Genomic DNA, 16,197 nt, shown 5'->3' with positions numbered 1-16,197 from the left:
CAGAGTTCAGATTGTGCGAATAGAGCAACCTAAGCTAAAATCTATCCGGTTATTTTTCGAGGGGAGGAGTCGCAAAGAGGTGGTTGCTTCCGGGTCATGCTGCAGATTTTCCCAAATAAACATAACGTTGTAGCGAAATAAACACGCAAATATTTCATGATCTTCTGAGTAGGGGCACACAAAGACCTTCTCAGGGATGAGAATTTCGGGATGGCAGAGAGACAGGACAATGAAGTAAGTAACTGAAACTGTAAAATTGCGTTTGATTAATTTTAAAATGTGTGTACAAGTTAGGCGTATCTGTCTGGAAACAGGATAACGTGTTGAAAACATGGGGTGTGCATTACGTGTGGCGTTTCAAGTTAAGAATTAAATAATTTTGCGAGTACGCAATAACTGGATGGCATAAATATTATTTACAGCACCTCTTCCAAATAAGGATACATCGTTTATTTCTCCTTGATCCTGATATGTATATGAATCGTAATTAGAGTAAGGTGGAGACTGTGTCGTTAAATAAAGGAACGCAATTTAAATATTATTAGTACGTGTGTGTGTTTTATTGACGTGGCTGCTAGTGTATGTATTGGCTATTCCAAGATCAAGACCATTTAAGAAGCATAGGTTAATTTCATAAAATCAGTTGTTAGATTGCCTAGTTACGTTAGCAGTTGTGTCTGTATACAAAAGGGCCATTATTTTTAATCATTGTATTTATAATATATAGCAAGCTCAGATCAGGCTATTATTTGCAACACGCTTTTATATTACACACCCATACAGCAACGCAGTGTATATTTAAAAGTACGATGAAATATGAATAACTTTATTATTATTATTATTATTATTATTATTATTATTATTATTATTATTATTATTACCTCTTCAGACAGCACCTGTAGAACTCCTCTGTTTTTCCCCTGGGACACTTATCACCCTTCCTTAAATGCGCTTTACCTGCTCTTATCTGCCCCCTATTTTACTGCATTTAATCATGTACTTCAGAGTACTGTAATCTGCTAAGTGTTTAATCTGTAATATTTTGTATTTAATCATATCCTGATGTAACTATCACTGACACTGTTATCTGCTGTATTATTGAATTGTATTTTGTCACACTTGTACTTGCTTGAACCAAAGTCATTGTATTTATCTTGCTCTTAATTGTATTATTACTTGTACTGTGATACTTGAAATGTATTTGCTTATGATTGTATGTCGCCCTGGATAAGGACGTCTGCTAAAAAATAAATAATAATAATAATAATAATAATAATAATCGAGAAACATGAAAATTGGCTAAATGCACAAACCAATGCTTAAAATAAATATTCCCTACACACAGCCTGTCCTTGTTAAAAATCCACAGTGTGTGTTAGCCTGTTCGTGGTGGGGGACGGCAGAACGTTTACAACCCTTAATGTTTATGTAGAATGCTTATTATTAGGGCTTGTACTTTTTCAGGTTTTATTTTCCTACTTTTTTCTACTTTAAGTGTTAATTTAGTAGTCGTTAAGCTGTCTCTGCATCCTAAGAGAACACTACTAATTAAATAGTTTAAGATGATTTTTTTTTCATTGCTACAAATCGAGGAGATTTTAAATCTCTGTACTGGGTATTTTATGCTGAAAACAAAATCTGTCAGGACAACTGTCAGTGTAAACAACTGAAAATAACAAACACATGATAAACTAGGCAACTGCAAGAATGAAATGCAATTAGGATCATGTGATTTGTCATGTCTGTTTTGAAATAAAAAAAAGCTTGACTTATGAACAGCTTTTTCTGAGTTTAAAAATAAAACCAGAAAACCTGCTACTTATTATATACGCTGTACAGCTAGAGAAATGAAACTCTTTCAGTTCCCTTTTTTATTTTTAGAAAATTGTATATTTGGAAAGTCACAGCTCAAGGTGGTATATGTTCTGCTTTTAGTGGACTTAAATACTGTGCTTTGCTGCATGTAGCGAATACTAAACTTCCAAAGCTTGTCTGATCATAATCACTGTACTACTTCTATATATGTGTCCTGTCCGACAGGTGGAGGAGGCAGGGCAGGTTTACCTGCTGATGAAGGAGGAGTATCGGATCTCCCGAAACGTCCGGTTAGCCTGGTTCCTGAGCAACCTCAACCAGGTCATTCGCCCCACACTCAAGGCTGATCTGGTGAGTGGTGGGCCTGGGTTTGGACTTTATTCTGCCACTGGAAGTCAAGCAGTTTTTTTTTTTTTTTTTTTAACGTTAGATGCATTTAGTAAAGAACTGCACTGCTGTATAGAATATATTGTACCACATTTAAAAGAACATAAGAACGTTTACAAATGAGAGGAGGCCATCTTGCTCGTTTGGTTGTTAGTAGCTTATTGATCCCAGAATCTCATCAGCAGCTTCTTGAAGGATCCCAGGGTGTGAGCTTCAACAACATTACTGGGGTGTTGGTTCCAGACTCCCACAATTCTCTGTGTAAAAAAGTGCCTCCTATTTTCTGTTCGGAATGCCCCTTTATCTAATCTCCATTTGTGACCCCTGGTCCTTGTTTCTTTTTTCAGGTCGAAAAATACCTTTTAGAATTTTAAATGCTTGAATCAGATCGCCGCATAGTCATCCTTGTTCAAGACTGAATAGATTCAGTTCTTTTAGCCGGTCTGCATATGACATGCCTTTTAAACCGGGAATAATTCTGGTTGCTCTTTTTTGCACTCTTTCTAGAGCAACAATATCCTTTCTGTAGTGAGGTGACCAGAACTGAACACAATGTTCTAGATGAGGTCTTACTAATGTAAAGTTGTAAAGTTTTAACATTACTTCCCTTGATTTAAACACTATATATCCAAGCATTTTGTTGGCCTTTTTTATAGCTTCCCCACATTGTCTAGATGAAGACATTTCTGAGTGAACATAAACTCCTAGATCTTTTTTATAGATTCCTTCTTAAATGTCAGTATATCCTATATGGTATTTATAATGGACATTGTTATTGCCTGTGTGCAGTACCTTACACTTTTCTATATTAAATGTCATTTGCCATGTGTCTGCCTAGTTGTGAATGCTGTCTAGATCATTCTGAATGACCTTTGCTGCTGCAACAGTGTTTGCCACTCCTATTTTTGTGTCGTCTGCAAATTTAACACGTTTGCTTACTATACCAGAATCTGAGTCATTAATGTAGATTAGGAAGAGCAAATGACCTAATACTGATCCCTGTGGTACTCCACTGGTTACCTTGGTCCATTTTGAGGTTTTCCCTATAATCAATACTTTCTGTTTTCTACATGTTAACCACTCCCTAATCCATGTGCATGCATTTCCTTGACTCCCTACTGCGTTCAGTTTGAGAATTAATCTTTTATGGGGGACTTTGTTTAAAGCTTTCTGGAAATCTAAATAAACTATGTCATATGCTTTGCAATTATCCATTGTCGATGTTGCATCCTCAAAAAAATCAAGCAAGTTAGTTAGACACGATCTGCCTTTCCTAAAACTATGCTGACTGTCTCCCAGGATACTGTTACCATATAGGTCATTTTCCATTTTGGATCTTATTATAGTTTCCATAAGTTTACATACAGTAGAAGTCAGGCTTATTGCTCTGTAGTTAACTGGTTCGGTTTTGTCTCCCTTTTTGTGGATCGATATTACGTTTGCAATTCTCCAGTCTGTCGGTACAACCCCTGCCTCAAGAGGCTGTTGCATGATCTTAGTTAGCGGTTTATAAATAATTTATTTCATTTCTTTGAGTACTATTGGGAGGATCTCATCTGGCCCAGGGGATTGGTTTATTTTAAGAGCTCCTAGTCCCTTTAACATTTCTGCCTCTGTTATGCTAGAGTTATTTAAAACTGGATAGGAACAGGTCGACATTTCTGTTTCTGTAGTGCCTGGATCTTCTCAAGACCCTGTTCTTGTTGTAGCACCCTCCCCAAACTGATGCAGACATTTTTATTTACATTTAAAACATTTAAAATTTGCATTTAAAATTGCAGTCACTGAGACAGCTTTCTAAGGTGCAGCACCTAATGTTATCAGGGGAATCATGAATGTTATTAATGTTTGTTACTCTTCCTAATATTTACAATAAGATCACATCAGAACATTGTCTTTTTTATATGTGTTCAATACATCTAAGCAATATTAATTAATAATAATTTGTATTTATTATGTACAGTACCTACTATCCTTTTGAGATACAATATCTTTATAAATCTCAAGTGTATCTGTCTGATGTAATATGTGTATCCCCCCTCCCCCTGTTCAATCCCAGTTAAACTCTGAGAATGAGCTGGATGTACTGAGTATCCTCCCCAAGGGCTGGCAGCCAGATGAACTCCCTTCAGCACAGCCCTACCAGCTGGTACCGTCTACCCGGGTCACGTTCCTGGCAAGGCGGTACCGCTTCATTATCGAGCTGGACCTGAGCCCCTCCACTGGGATTGTGGTAAGTGCAGTCAGTATAGTTGCAATACCAGGTCTAGTTTGTCCACAAAATTCCTTTTTCTGAATATAACCAACTACCCCTGCCTACAGGGTTAACATATCCTCAACCCAGGCTTTCCAGTGTCCAAGATCAGCTTTATCATGTGGTATTGCTGTGATAGATATTTTCAACATAATCTAGATTGCTTTACAAATCTTGTTATTCCTGAAATAGACACTCACATTTCCTGCTTCCTCCTTTTTTTTTTAATTCTGAGAATCTGTTATCGCTCGCAGTGTTTTCTCCATTGTCTGTTCTCTGGTTGGAGCAGCCTGAGTAGCATTCTGTTCTGTATTTTGCAGGATGATTGTACTGGTGAGATGATATTTGATGAGGTGTTCCATGCACTCTCCAGGTGTTTAGCAGGACTGGGGAGACCCTTTAAAGTCCCTGGTACTGATCTTATGCTTCAGCCGGAGATCTTCATTACTATCCAGGCTTACTCCTCTATTATTGGGCTCCAGTCTCACCAAGTAAGTCATTTTTTTCGCACTATCTACCAAAATATACAGTACATGTTATGCAGATTTAACACAGGACTCTTCTTGTTTTCAATTATCTACTCATATAATCTAGAATGTTTTTAGTGACGAGTTTTTTTTTTTTTTAGTGACGTGTTTTTATAAACATTCTTTAAGTTAAACACTACTTTGAAACATGAAAATAAACTTTAAATCCTCTGTAAAACATTTTTAAAAGGTTTCACAATTGCATGCCTAATTTAATTAATACAAAAAGCCATAATACTTTAAATACAGAGAAATTATTATTATTATTATTTATTATTATTTATTTCTTAGCAGACGCCCTTATCCAGGGTGACTTACAGTTGTTACAAGATATCACTTTTTTTTTTTTTTTTAATTACCCATTTATACAATTGGGTTTTTTACTGGAGCAATCTAGGTAAAGTACCTTGCTCAAGGGTACAGCAGCAGTGTCCCCTACCAGGGACTGAACCCACGACCCTCCGGTCAAGAGTCCAGAGCCCTAACCACTACTCCACACTGCTGCCCCTAAATGCATAATACATGATATACAGTAAAGAAAACAAAAAAAGCATAATACATTAAATACAGTGGAAAGTGCTTAATATATGATAGTAACATAATACATGAAATAGTAGCAGCTAATAGCAGATATCAGGCTTAAAGAGTAAAGCAAGAGAGAATAGGTGGGTCTTGAGAGCTGATTTAAAGCAAGCGATGGTGGGAGCGTCACGCACCAAAGCTGGGATCATTTTAAGTTAAATGTTGTTTGAAAAACAATCGTATATATTCATCATTTTCTTTATGTACTCGTTTGCATTGTGTGTGCACGTTGATGCTGGCAGCATCACATTTATCAATAAGGGGAAGAGGATAGATGATGTATTGGATTCATTATATTGCTTCTCAGATTCTGTGTGCATTGTTCGTTCACTGCAGGTGTTAGTGCAGGGCTGCCAGCTAGATCGGACCGACCTGGATCAGTTCCTGCTGCAGATTTACCAGCAGCTGCGCTCTGTGGAGAACAACATCGCAGAGGTGCTGCAGCAGCAATACCGGGCTCGAGGACAGGTGAGCCACTGCACAGGCAGCAAACCCTGTGTCTGAAAATCCACAATCCTCTTGATTCTCTCAGCGAATACAACCCTGTATTGTCAACTTTCACTGTCTCATCTGCTGTACTGCTAAATTACTGTTTCTTAGACACTCGCATTCTGGTTTTCCATTATTCTCTCCATACGTTTGGATCTCAATGCAACATGTAGCAATGTTTTTCTTCTACGTGTTTTCAGTATGACGGAACCATTTTGTCCTCTGGTCTGAACGATGTAATGGAGGACCCGCCGCACAGGAAGCTGGGTGTTTCCATGGTGACGGCTGATGTGGGGCTGGTTTGTATGATCCGCCAGGGAATCCTAGCTCTGCAGCTGCTGCCCCCAAACTCCAGTGCAGGTGGGTGCCCAAAGTCATACTGTCGATATACTTAACTTTTGATATGACTAACTTCCAGATGACTAGGTCAGTTAATGATAAAACAAACAAGTCTTTTTTACTTTATATATTGCTTCATATTAACTAGCGTTTGAGTGAATGGTGACAATGGAGTCTGTGTTGCCTGCCTATCTGTGCTCATTGTGGCACTCATGTAGATATGTATTTATTCATATGTCAGAGCTCTACTTGCAGGTATAATAATCATCACAGACGGAGTCACAAGCATGCCTGACGGTGCTGTTTGTGAGACTCTTCTGAACCAGCTGCGAAGTGGCACTGTCGCCTGCTCTTTCATCCAGGTAGGGTGCATACTTCACATTGTTTTTTGACATGGCATTAAGGAATCAAGAGCTCAGTGTGTTTTTTTTTTTATTTTTATTTTGAAACAACCCCCCTTTCCCCAAGGTTGGAGGCGCCTATTCCTATGACTGCAGCTTTGGATACATCCCCAATGTGGAGCTCATGAAGTTTGTCTCCATGGCAACGTTTGGATCTTACATGTCCACCTGTCCTGAACTGGATGTTTCAATTCAAGACATGAATGCTTATCACAAGGCTTTCCTGATGTATTCCTTCTTAAAAACGGGAGAGTCCATGAACCCAGAGTACTACTGTGGTAAGTAAAGATGGAGTAAGGATGGACAGCACTCTGATCCAGAGTCTCAGTATTACATATTCCACTGTTTACAAACCCATGGCCTCAACAATTATGGTCAATACAGAAGAAGTCAATTACAGAATTTTCTCTCTTGATGCTGTGCAATATGCTGCAGTCCGTGATTTTGTTTCAATTGATTCAGTTTCCCAGCACAAGCTCTTTAATGAGCACCTGGTATCAGCAAGTGGGAACCCAGCCCTGGCCATGCGGAGGAAGAAGCACACAGAGAAGGAGGTTCATGCCCAGCTGGTCAGCGTAGTGTCAGTGCGGCTCCGGGAGGGCTACAGCGTCCGCGAGATCAACCTCACCAAAGGTAACTGCCAGACTTTTTACCTTTATGAAGTCTTATCTTACACAGGCTAGAAAGCAGCTCAGATGATTTGTGTGTACTGTAGAAAGCAGTTCACATGATGTGTATGTACTGTACAAAGCAGTTCACATGATGTATGTGTACTGTAGGCTGCAGTAGACAAGGAGAAACCATATATAGTGGGTGTGCTCTCAATCTTTAAGCATACTTGGAATGCTCAAGTGACCCTCTTGTTTTGAAAGGTGGCACCCAGCTGGAGGTGAAGCTGGTGCTTATATGGAAGCACAACATGCGGATCGAGTATCTAGTCGTGGCACCCTGGCCGTTGGACCCTGTGAAACGCAGCACGTGGGTGGAGGTAACGATGGAAGGGAGCTATGACATCCTGCATGACATAAGCTGCACGATGAGGAAACCCATCTCCAGCCCCTACCGAACCTCTGTCATCCGCCGCTTCTGGAACACTCTGCAGAGGTCAGGCATACTGCCCTAGAGATCTATTAACACAATGTTTTACATAACTAAACCAGACTTGTTTATTGGAATATATATATGTATGTGTGTGTGTGTGTGTTTATTTATATATATATATATATATATATATATATATATATATATATATATATATATATATATATAATATATATAATATATATATATATATATATATATATATATATATATATATATATATATATATAACATTTACATTTCTTCAGAATAATTGCAATGGTGATTTTCTGTTTTAATCTTTCTCAGTATAAATCAGACTGACCAAATGCTGATGCTCCTGCAATCCTTTAATTCGATTCCTGAGCACTACACAATCCCGGAGAGCACCAAGAATGGGGTTCCCCTCTTCTACATCCCGCCCGGGTCCACTACTCCAGTAAGATCCTGCTTCAGTCCTCAAGATGATTCTGGATTCTGGAATTACACAGCAAGAGAATAGAGGCTGATTTTTTTATTTATTTTTTTCTCTCCCACAGGTTCTGTCTCTCCAGCACAGCGGTTCCAAGGACTCCAGTCACTCCCAGTTCGCTTCGTACTGGAAGCCCATCCTTTCCATGGATGCCAACTTCTGGCAAAGGTGGCTCCACATGCATCGCATTGCAATCATCTTGGAGCATGACATGTAAGAATTTGATTGCCATGTGTTTAGCTGTATTAATAAAAAAATAAACCTGCAATGCTCAATATTGGCATGACAGGTTGCACATATCCTGCAATTTTAATTAATTGTTCAGTTTTAAATTCTGAATTACATTTGTGTCATAAATTATGTCCCTACTTTTTGTTGAAATATATAACTGGCATTTTAAGAAGGTCATTCCGTAGTTTAGACCACAGCTCAAATTCAACTGAAAGACATTTTATACATTTAAGTTTTTGGTTGTTATTGCAGCCCTGTTCCCAAGCACCTACACACTCCAGGAAATAATGGGCGCTACAGCACCATTCAGTGCCGCATCTCTCACTCCGCACTCACCTCCTTGCTCCGGGACTGGAGCAGCTTTGTCCTGGTGGAGGGCTATTCCTACGTCAAACTCTTATACAGGTACACACCTCCCCTTCCCACAGTATCCACTTATTTTACTTTTTTACTTTGGCTTTAACTTAGAATAATGAAATTTCTGAATGCTGGCCATGTTGTAATGACAGATTGTACCAAAACTAATGTTACTGACTCTCAGGATACTTACCCACTGGTGAGTCCAGGGTGAAATGCAGCAACATGTCTGCATTTTGTGGAGTGATTTGCAACTAAAGAATTTTCTTTTCTGCCAGTGCCCCTGATCAGCCCCCTACCTCCTTTTACCTTCTCCGCCTGATTTCCAAGGCTCCGTGCATGGTATTGAGACTGGGGTTTCCCATTGGAACTCTGGCTCACACCAGAAACAAGGTAGGGACTGCTTGTGAAGTATGTGTAACAGAAGCATCGAAAAAAATATATATTTAGAAAATAATGTGAATAATCAAAAAGGGGAAGAGGGCAGAGGATTGTATTAAGAATTGTTATTTCGCTACTCTTTTCGGCATAATGAAGCCCATAGACCAAACATTTAAATGCTGTTGCATAACACTAAAATAGCTGACTGTGCCTGCTTTCAAGTTTCAACTAAAGGGTGCTCTCTATACCCTACAGATCGTGGATGCTCTTCGGGACCAGATTCTTCAGCTGCGATTCCCACACAGAGTGCAGAGCAAGGAGGCCACCCCCAAGGTGAAGCGAAAGATCCTGGGAAACACTTCCCCGTCTAAATTACCCCCTACGCAGCCATCGCTGTCGGACAGGCCCTGCGTCGTCGTGCTGAACAAACCTCTGGAGAAGCTTCTCATTAGGTAACGGCCAGGGTATTCAACACCAATACCTCCGCCTGTGTTCCTTTCAGTTTAATACAAGCCAGGTATCCCAATGGAGAATAGAATCTTGGTTCCTCCATGACTAAATAATGAGCTTGCCTAAAACATTTTTTTGCACAGTTTTGATGAAACACTGTGATGCTCAAAAATAGACTTTCACACAGAACTGCAGTAGTTTATTTAAATTTTGACTGACTTGCTGGTGAACTTAATTGAAACAGAAGCTATACTGTAACACACGGACCTCCTGACCCTCCTTCTGTTTTCCCCTCTCAGGTATGAAAATCTTCCTTCGGACTACCGGACCCCGTTTATCCTGAACATGGAGAATTTTGCACAGACGCCCACAGTGTCGGCACCTCTCACCATGGCAGCCAGTCGCACGGCTTCCTCCACCCTGGCCTCCCTCTCTCGCTATTTCTACCACCAGCGCTGGGTGTGGGCAGTGCAGTCGGGGCTTGGTCTCCCTGTGCCGCTGCCTGCCATGGCACAGATTCTCTCCATACTCTCTGAGTAAGAACCTGACACCTTTTTATTCTATTTCTTTGAGCTTTGCTATGCTTTTTCTATGGTGATTTGTTTGGCAAAAAAATAAATAAAAATTAAATATTGTATTCTATTATTACGTTGTACTACTATTTATGTGTATACTAAAGAAAAAAACTGCACACTATCTGGAGAATTTGTCACAAGAACTGCTGAAGGAGACAATAACTTGTTTAAGCTAATGACTGTTCCGGACCTTTTATCTCTTCTAGATGGTCAGATTTCCAATGTCTCATTGATTTATTCTATTCGCTGTAATCAGCACTGGCCAGACCCAACCACAGTGCACAGTGCCAGTCCTTCATTTTGTGTTTTCTGATTAGGAGACAAGGTCACTAATTGGTAAAAAGAATCAGTTTTTTTTCCCAAAACAATGCATTGCACTGCTAGGGCCAAGGTCTGCCAACACTGGAGGGCATGGCCTAGTACAACCTGTTAGTCCTAGCTCTTTCAGAATTGATATCTATGTTTTATGCTTGAGAGAAATGTCATTAACAGAAATTCCCATTATCCCAGCATTCTATACCTGTGCTTCTCTTTTTTTAATCTATTCAGAATCCGTCTGGCTGAAGGGTTTCATTTTGCGGCCAGTGGAGAAGGAATTGTCAACATGGTGACGGAGCTGCCGATGAAGGTGAGGTTCAGCGTTCTGCAGCACCCCTGAGTAGCAGACACAGTATTCTTACACTTTATAAACTGCTTTATAAAGACAATCCATACAGTTAGCAATGTGTACACCCCAATGTTAGACTTTCTGAATTTGTTCTGACAATAGTTATCGTGGGCTCTGTTTGAATGGTTTTTGCTATTGTCTTTGTTAAATGTGGAGAAGTGGGATTCCTGGATGCATCAAAGATGAAGTAACTTACATTTAGGACCTGGGGTGGAGCAGTGGGCTCTTGCTAAAGATACCAGCCCACCAGTGGAAGATGTTGTGAAAGAAGGAGATATGTGTCACAGAATTTTCTTTCTCCATTTGTTCTTGCTTGCAGAACACGTCTGGTGATGGGGATGGCGAGACCCACACCTGCATCGTACAGTACACCCTTTTCCCACCCCACTCAACCTCCACCAAGGACAGGTAGGACCAATGGGGTTCAGAGTCCCATCTTCCTTTGTTTTTTTTTTATTGTGCTGTAACCGTACAGTAGGTACTCAGGTGAGCACAAATAGCAGGATATGTATAGTTCATTGTAAGTCGCCCTGGATAAGGGCGTCTGCTAAGAAATAAATAATAATAATAATAATTGTGAAAAGGGACTTGTTTCTTATGCCTTTGAAACATTAGCATGACAAAAGTTAGGGATTATAATTCTAACACAGAATAGATTACCAAATCTATTAGAAGTAGTCTAATTACATACAATGGAATTAGATTACTTCCCTGAAATATCTCCTGCATCTGTCATGATAAAGCACTCAACTTGGACTTAACCAGTTAAGAGAATAGGCATCCGGTTCTTTGCCAGTAAGTTCAGATGATCTCTGTGTTTTCAGTATTTATCATATGTCTTAGCAAGATGTCATTAGTTTTGTTGTTTTTATTTTATTAAATAGCACATAAGAGTTGAACAACAAAACACTAAACTAGATGTCACAATTTGTAAGCAACTGCACATTCATGAAGAACATCGTGCTGCGTCTGATGCTGCTCAAGTAATTCTAATGCAATAATTAAAAGGTACAAAATCTAAGAAATTGAACATGAGCTTGGCTGTGAAATGTCCAGTTAAAATCGTTATAGGCCATATTTCCTTTTATGGCTTATCAGTGAAGTGGTTTGTAAAATGAATAGCGCTGTTATTACTTTGTCATTAACATTACATTTGTATCAATCTGTTTAACTCATTCTTTCGTGTGGTCCAGTGGTCAAAGAAAAGGGCTTGTAACCAGAAGGTCCCTGGTTCAAATCCCACCTCAGCCACTGACTCATTGTGTGACCCTGAGCAAGTCACTTAACCTCCTTGTGCTCCGTCTTTCGGGTGAGACGTATTTGTAAGTGACTCTGCAGTTGATGCATGGTTCACACACCCTAGTCTCTGTAAGTCGCCTTGGATAAAGGTGTCTGCTAAATAAACAAATAATAATAAAATAATAATTTCTGCACATACACCATGAGCTGAAAATTGATCTTCACTTTACAGTATCTGAAGCTTTATCAGAGAAAGCCAGAAAGCTGTGATTCATTTACTCCCCCGTGCTGCGTTTTCTGTTTCTCTTGTTAGCTGAGTTTGAAATGACTCCTGTGTACTGCAGGTATTAGCTGTAGTAAACATGTTGTGTGTGCTTCAGCTTCTCCACAGACGATGACAATGACACAGAGGTGGAGGCAATAGAGATGGACGCCGAACTGAACCTGGTGACTGAGTGCTGGGTGGAGCCTCAGAGCGGCAGCGTTTTCACCACCTCTGAGAATTGCAGTTACCTCCAAGGACTGCCCTACCAGGAGATACCACAAGCGGTCAGTCCTGGATATACATTCCTGTGTGTTTTTTCTCTTCCCGAATTAAAGAGGCTCTAACTTTATATGTTTTTTATATATTGCATTTTTTTGTCTGCATTAAATAAAACATTTAACTTAAATATTGACAACCAAGAGCTTATTTTTTTTTTTAATGTTTTAGGTGTGTGTGTGTGTGTGTGTGTATAATATATATATATATATATATATATATATATATATATATATATATATATATATATATAATTATATGTTTATGAAATGTGTTATATGTATAGCACTTGAAAATAAATCTGTATTGTTTGTGTTTTTGTTGGTTGTAGATTTTCCCTGGGGACATGGCGTGTATGTCCACAATGCTGACCTTTGAGTATCTGATCCAGCTGTGTCAGAATAAGGACCACATCTCTCCCATTGGTGGGGTAAAGGGGGCTGGGGGTAGGTCACATATCTTTTATATTTTCTTATTTGATATTCAACAGGCTCAATTGAATACTTAAAGAACTGTTTGAAACAAAGTCCTGCAATGGAATAGTCTGGACGAGTTGAGATTGCCTGCCTCAGATCTTTGTCAAATGGACATCTAGTCCATAGGTTAAAGAGATCGCAACATGCATTGTGTTTTAATTTCTTTAGCAGGTGACTACATCCACAGCAGCGACTGTATCCACACTGTTCCCTTCCAGTTTGATCTAATGAAACTTCTACCAAAGTGCCAGCAGATAGAGATCTTTTTCCTGACTTTCAGTAGAGGTAATGTATTTTTTGATTAACATCAGTCCTTTTTCTGGGAATTGTTTCAAATCACAAATTATTGCCATTTTGTGCAGTGGAAGAGGAAGAGGAAGAGGAAGAGGAAGAGGCGTCCCAAGGTTCATCCTGCTTGCCCAACGAGCTGCTGCTGAATCTTTTTCACGGATGCCTTCAACAGGACCTGAACGACCGTGAAATCCCATTGGCTGATTCCGACCATGCGGCCTTCATGCAGCAGATCTTGCAGAGAGATCGAGATGGGCATGTGGCTCCCTTTACACTGCCTGTCATTAAAGGTAATAGCTGGGCTAGTAGCTAGCTGATCACAGAAAAATGAAGACCATCTTAAAGGTAGTTCATTTATTGGACTGCCTTCCAAGATCCTAGTTCCAATTATGCTAAAGTTAAAATCGCAATCAAAGAAACTGCACTTATGCCATTTTAATTTTACTACTTGGGGAAAATGTGCTATGCACAAATACTATATGAAAAGTAAAATATATACATATGTATTATCCCAAAATAAGTAAAGACTTTGCAGAATGATACAAAAAAGTTTGTTACCTGCATTTTCGTTGGATCAGCGACCTCATGTGATCAAATAAAAAGCCTACTACTGCAAAGCTAATAACTTGTTTCTGATTGAACAAGTAAAGTGAACAGCATCAGCACCATTGTACTTAATTAGAATATGAATAGCAGATGCGATGACGATAGCTCATGAGGCTGCAGCTGTAAGTAATGGGTTTTGTTTTAAACACTACAGCCTGCTCGGTAACACTGTAAACTCTTGTATTGTCTGTAGAGGAGTGCTTGAAGTCAAGCAAGTCCCTGGAAAGACAGGATACAGGGATGTCTTTCCACACTGTTGGGAGCAGCAAGGAGGTCACGGGTTCAACCAGCACTCTGCAGGTGATGTAACATACTACTGGTTCAGAATTTTTGTAGGATTGCTTTTTTAAAATGTATTATTATTATTATTTTTTTCTTTTTAAATCTGACTAAATGTGCTCAGTTTTAGATGAAACCTGTATAATTGTAAGGAACAAAAAAAAAAAAAATGTATATCTCTGTAAACCATTCAAAACAAATACTGTACAAGGACATCTGTGGGAAAGATCCAATAAGCTCTATTATGTAGTGATTATAAATAGCAGAAGCTGAATGTTCTATATAAATGTTCCCTGTTCTACACTCTACCCCAAAGTGTGTGTGTGTGTGTGTGTTTGTTTTTTTTGTTGTTTTTGGGGCCTGCAACCAAATTGAATTCTTGAACAAAGTCTAGTTTCATGCCACAAACCATTCAAGTGCTTTTTAATGTAACACACTACAGCTTGAAGAGTAACCTTTTTAAAGGAGGCAAAATGACTTGTATCATTCATTTCAATGGAACTCTCTTGAGGATAGCAATCCAACATTTTCCACCTCTATCAACTCATGTGTATGGTGGGCATACACACCTTGTTTTTAAAGAGCTGTTTTTTGGATTGGTTGCAGAGTTTGGGAAATTTAGAGCTGGCAGATGAGGACACCATCCAAGCTGCAAGCGAGACCCCAACCGCTCAGTGGAAATGTTACGCCAAGTACATCAATTCACAGTTCTTCCTCACCTTCCTTCCAGCCACCTTTGCAGGTAAGGACCCCACAGCTAAAGGATAGCAGTCTGCCCGCTAATGCATTCTGCATAGTCTTATTGCCACGCCCAAGTTGGACGTGCACTACCAGGGACTGCTGCACTGTGTTGTTTTTCTTTTTAGATATACAGAGGCTGATGGCATCAGGGCTGGACAGACCCCTGAACCACACATCCCTGGGAGAGGAGGAAACCCAGCAGGTAGAACTGACCCAACAGAGTCCGAGTCACACCCTATCATTGGAAAAACAATCGGTGAACCCAGACATGGAGGCAGAGCTGGGAATCATCCCTTTAAATAATGGTTGCAGTGCGGATCAGTTTAGCCCTGGGTCTGCATTGCTCTCTCCTCTACATGACAGCACCCCCAAGAGAAGCACGCCAGTACTGTCGCCAGCTCCGAGTGAGGGCTGGTCTGGTGGGGTGACGGAGCAGCAGGATAACACAACACAAACTGGTAGGATCCAAGTCAAAAGCTGCTGTCTGCAGTGGTGTTGAGTTGTTGTGTGCATTTGTACAGGTAGGGTAGCTCAGTTTTGGTTGTGCTAATAACCTATACTCTCCCTTTCTCTAGCGGTAGAGGAGAGGGAAGGAGTTCAGTTTGCTGAGCCCCAGAAGAGAGATGTCCACATCTCGTTCAGTCGACAGATGACGCAACTGGACGGGACCGACCACCACAGGCCACGCTGCCCCGTCTACATCTATAACTGTTCACTGGAGTCCCTGAGGGAGCAGCTGGTTCCTTCCCGTGGGGAGAGGCTGCCACGGGACATCTTCTTCAGGTACAATGATCTCCCAGCATTGCGGCTGGGATTATGAGGAAGGGAGGGTTACAGGGGCAGGGCTTAATGTTGTGGGCCAGAGAATCATATACTATAATAGATTTTGAATGACCACAGTGCTAGAATTTGTTTTTATTGTCTGGGTAAAAAGCTTCACAACTCCTGGTTTTGAAACACGCTTTAATTTTTTAATACACTATATTGTTATATTTTGTTTTTGGGCTTTGTTTCTAG

The 16,197-nt window shown here is 40.0% G+C and overlaps 1 protein-coding gene across 17 annotated transcripts in view; it reads left to right on the top strand.

Moving 5' to 3' along the window:
• Positions 1 to 62: 62 nt before the first annotated feature.
• szt2 (SZT2 subunit of KICSTOR complex) overlaps positions 63 to 16,197 on the top strand; it is a 57,327-nt gene continuing 41,192 nt past the window's right edge. For 15 of the 17 annotated variants that reach the window (XM_059035024.1, XM_059035017.1, XM_059035023.1 and 12 more), the window contains exons 1-26: positions 63 to 234; positions 2,041 to 2,166; positions 4,262 to 4,435; positions 4,777 to 4,947; positions 5,902 to 6,033; positions 6,255 to 6,414; positions 6,649 to 6,755; positions 6,862 to 7,072; positions 7,257 to 7,427; positions 7,667 to 7,898; positions 8,184 to 8,313; positions 8,414 to 8,559; positions 8,830 to 8,982; positions 9,213 to 9,327; positions 9,571 to 9,767; positions 10,065 to 10,301; positions 10,890 to 10,968; positions 11,327 to 11,415; positions 12,627 to 12,795; positions 13,119 to 13,233; positions 13,432 to 13,548; positions 13,626 to 13,844; positions 14,354 to 14,460; positions 15,046 to 15,181; positions 15,306 to 15,638; positions 15,756 to 15,963. In XM_059035024.1, coding sequence (XP_058891007.1) covers positions 211 to 234; positions 2,041 to 2,166; positions 4,262 to 4,435; positions 4,777 to 4,947; positions 5,902 to 6,033; positions 6,255 to 6,414; positions 6,649 to 6,755; positions 6,862 to 7,072; positions 7,257 to 7,427; positions 7,667 to 7,898; positions 8,184 to 8,313; positions 8,414 to 8,559; positions 8,830 to 8,982; positions 9,213 to 9,327; positions 9,571 to 9,767; positions 10,065 to 10,301; positions 10,890 to 10,968; positions 11,327 to 11,415; positions 12,627 to 12,795; positions 13,119 to 13,233; positions 13,432 to 13,548; positions 13,626 to 13,844; positions 14,354 to 14,460; positions 15,046 to 15,181; positions 15,306 to 15,638; positions 15,756 to 15,963 — 4,058 coding nt within the window. In that variant the 5' untranslated portion in view covers positions 63 to 210. The remainder of the gene's footprint in view (positions 235 to 2,040; positions 2,167 to 4,261; positions 4,436 to 4,776; positions 4,948 to 5,901; positions 6,034 to 6,254; positions 6,415 to 6,648; positions 6,756 to 6,861; positions 7,073 to 7,256; positions 7,428 to 7,666; positions 7,899 to 8,183; positions 8,314 to 8,413; positions 8,560 to 8,829; positions 8,983 to 9,212; positions 9,328 to 9,570; positions 9,768 to 10,064; positions 10,302 to 10,889; positions 10,969 to 11,326; positions 11,416 to 12,626; positions 12,796 to 13,118; positions 13,234 to 13,431; positions 13,549 to 13,625; positions 13,845 to 14,353; positions 14,461 to 15,045; positions 15,182 to 15,305; positions 15,639 to 15,755; positions 15,964 to 16,197) is intronic. The other 2 variants (XM_059035025.1, XM_059035011.1) reach the window with 1 other exon arrangement.

Source organism: Acipenser ruthenus, chromosome 12 (genome assembly GCF_902713425.1).
Source record: "Acipenser ruthenus chromosome 12, fAciRut3.2 maternal haplotype, whole genome shotgun sequence".
NCBI classification, from domain to species: Eukaryota; Metazoa; Chordata; class Actinopteri; order Acipenseriformes; family Acipenseridae; genus Acipenser; species Acipenser ruthenus.
Note: the sequence above shows the minus strand (reverse complement) of the source record. Positions and strands in the feature narration are given on the sequence as shown.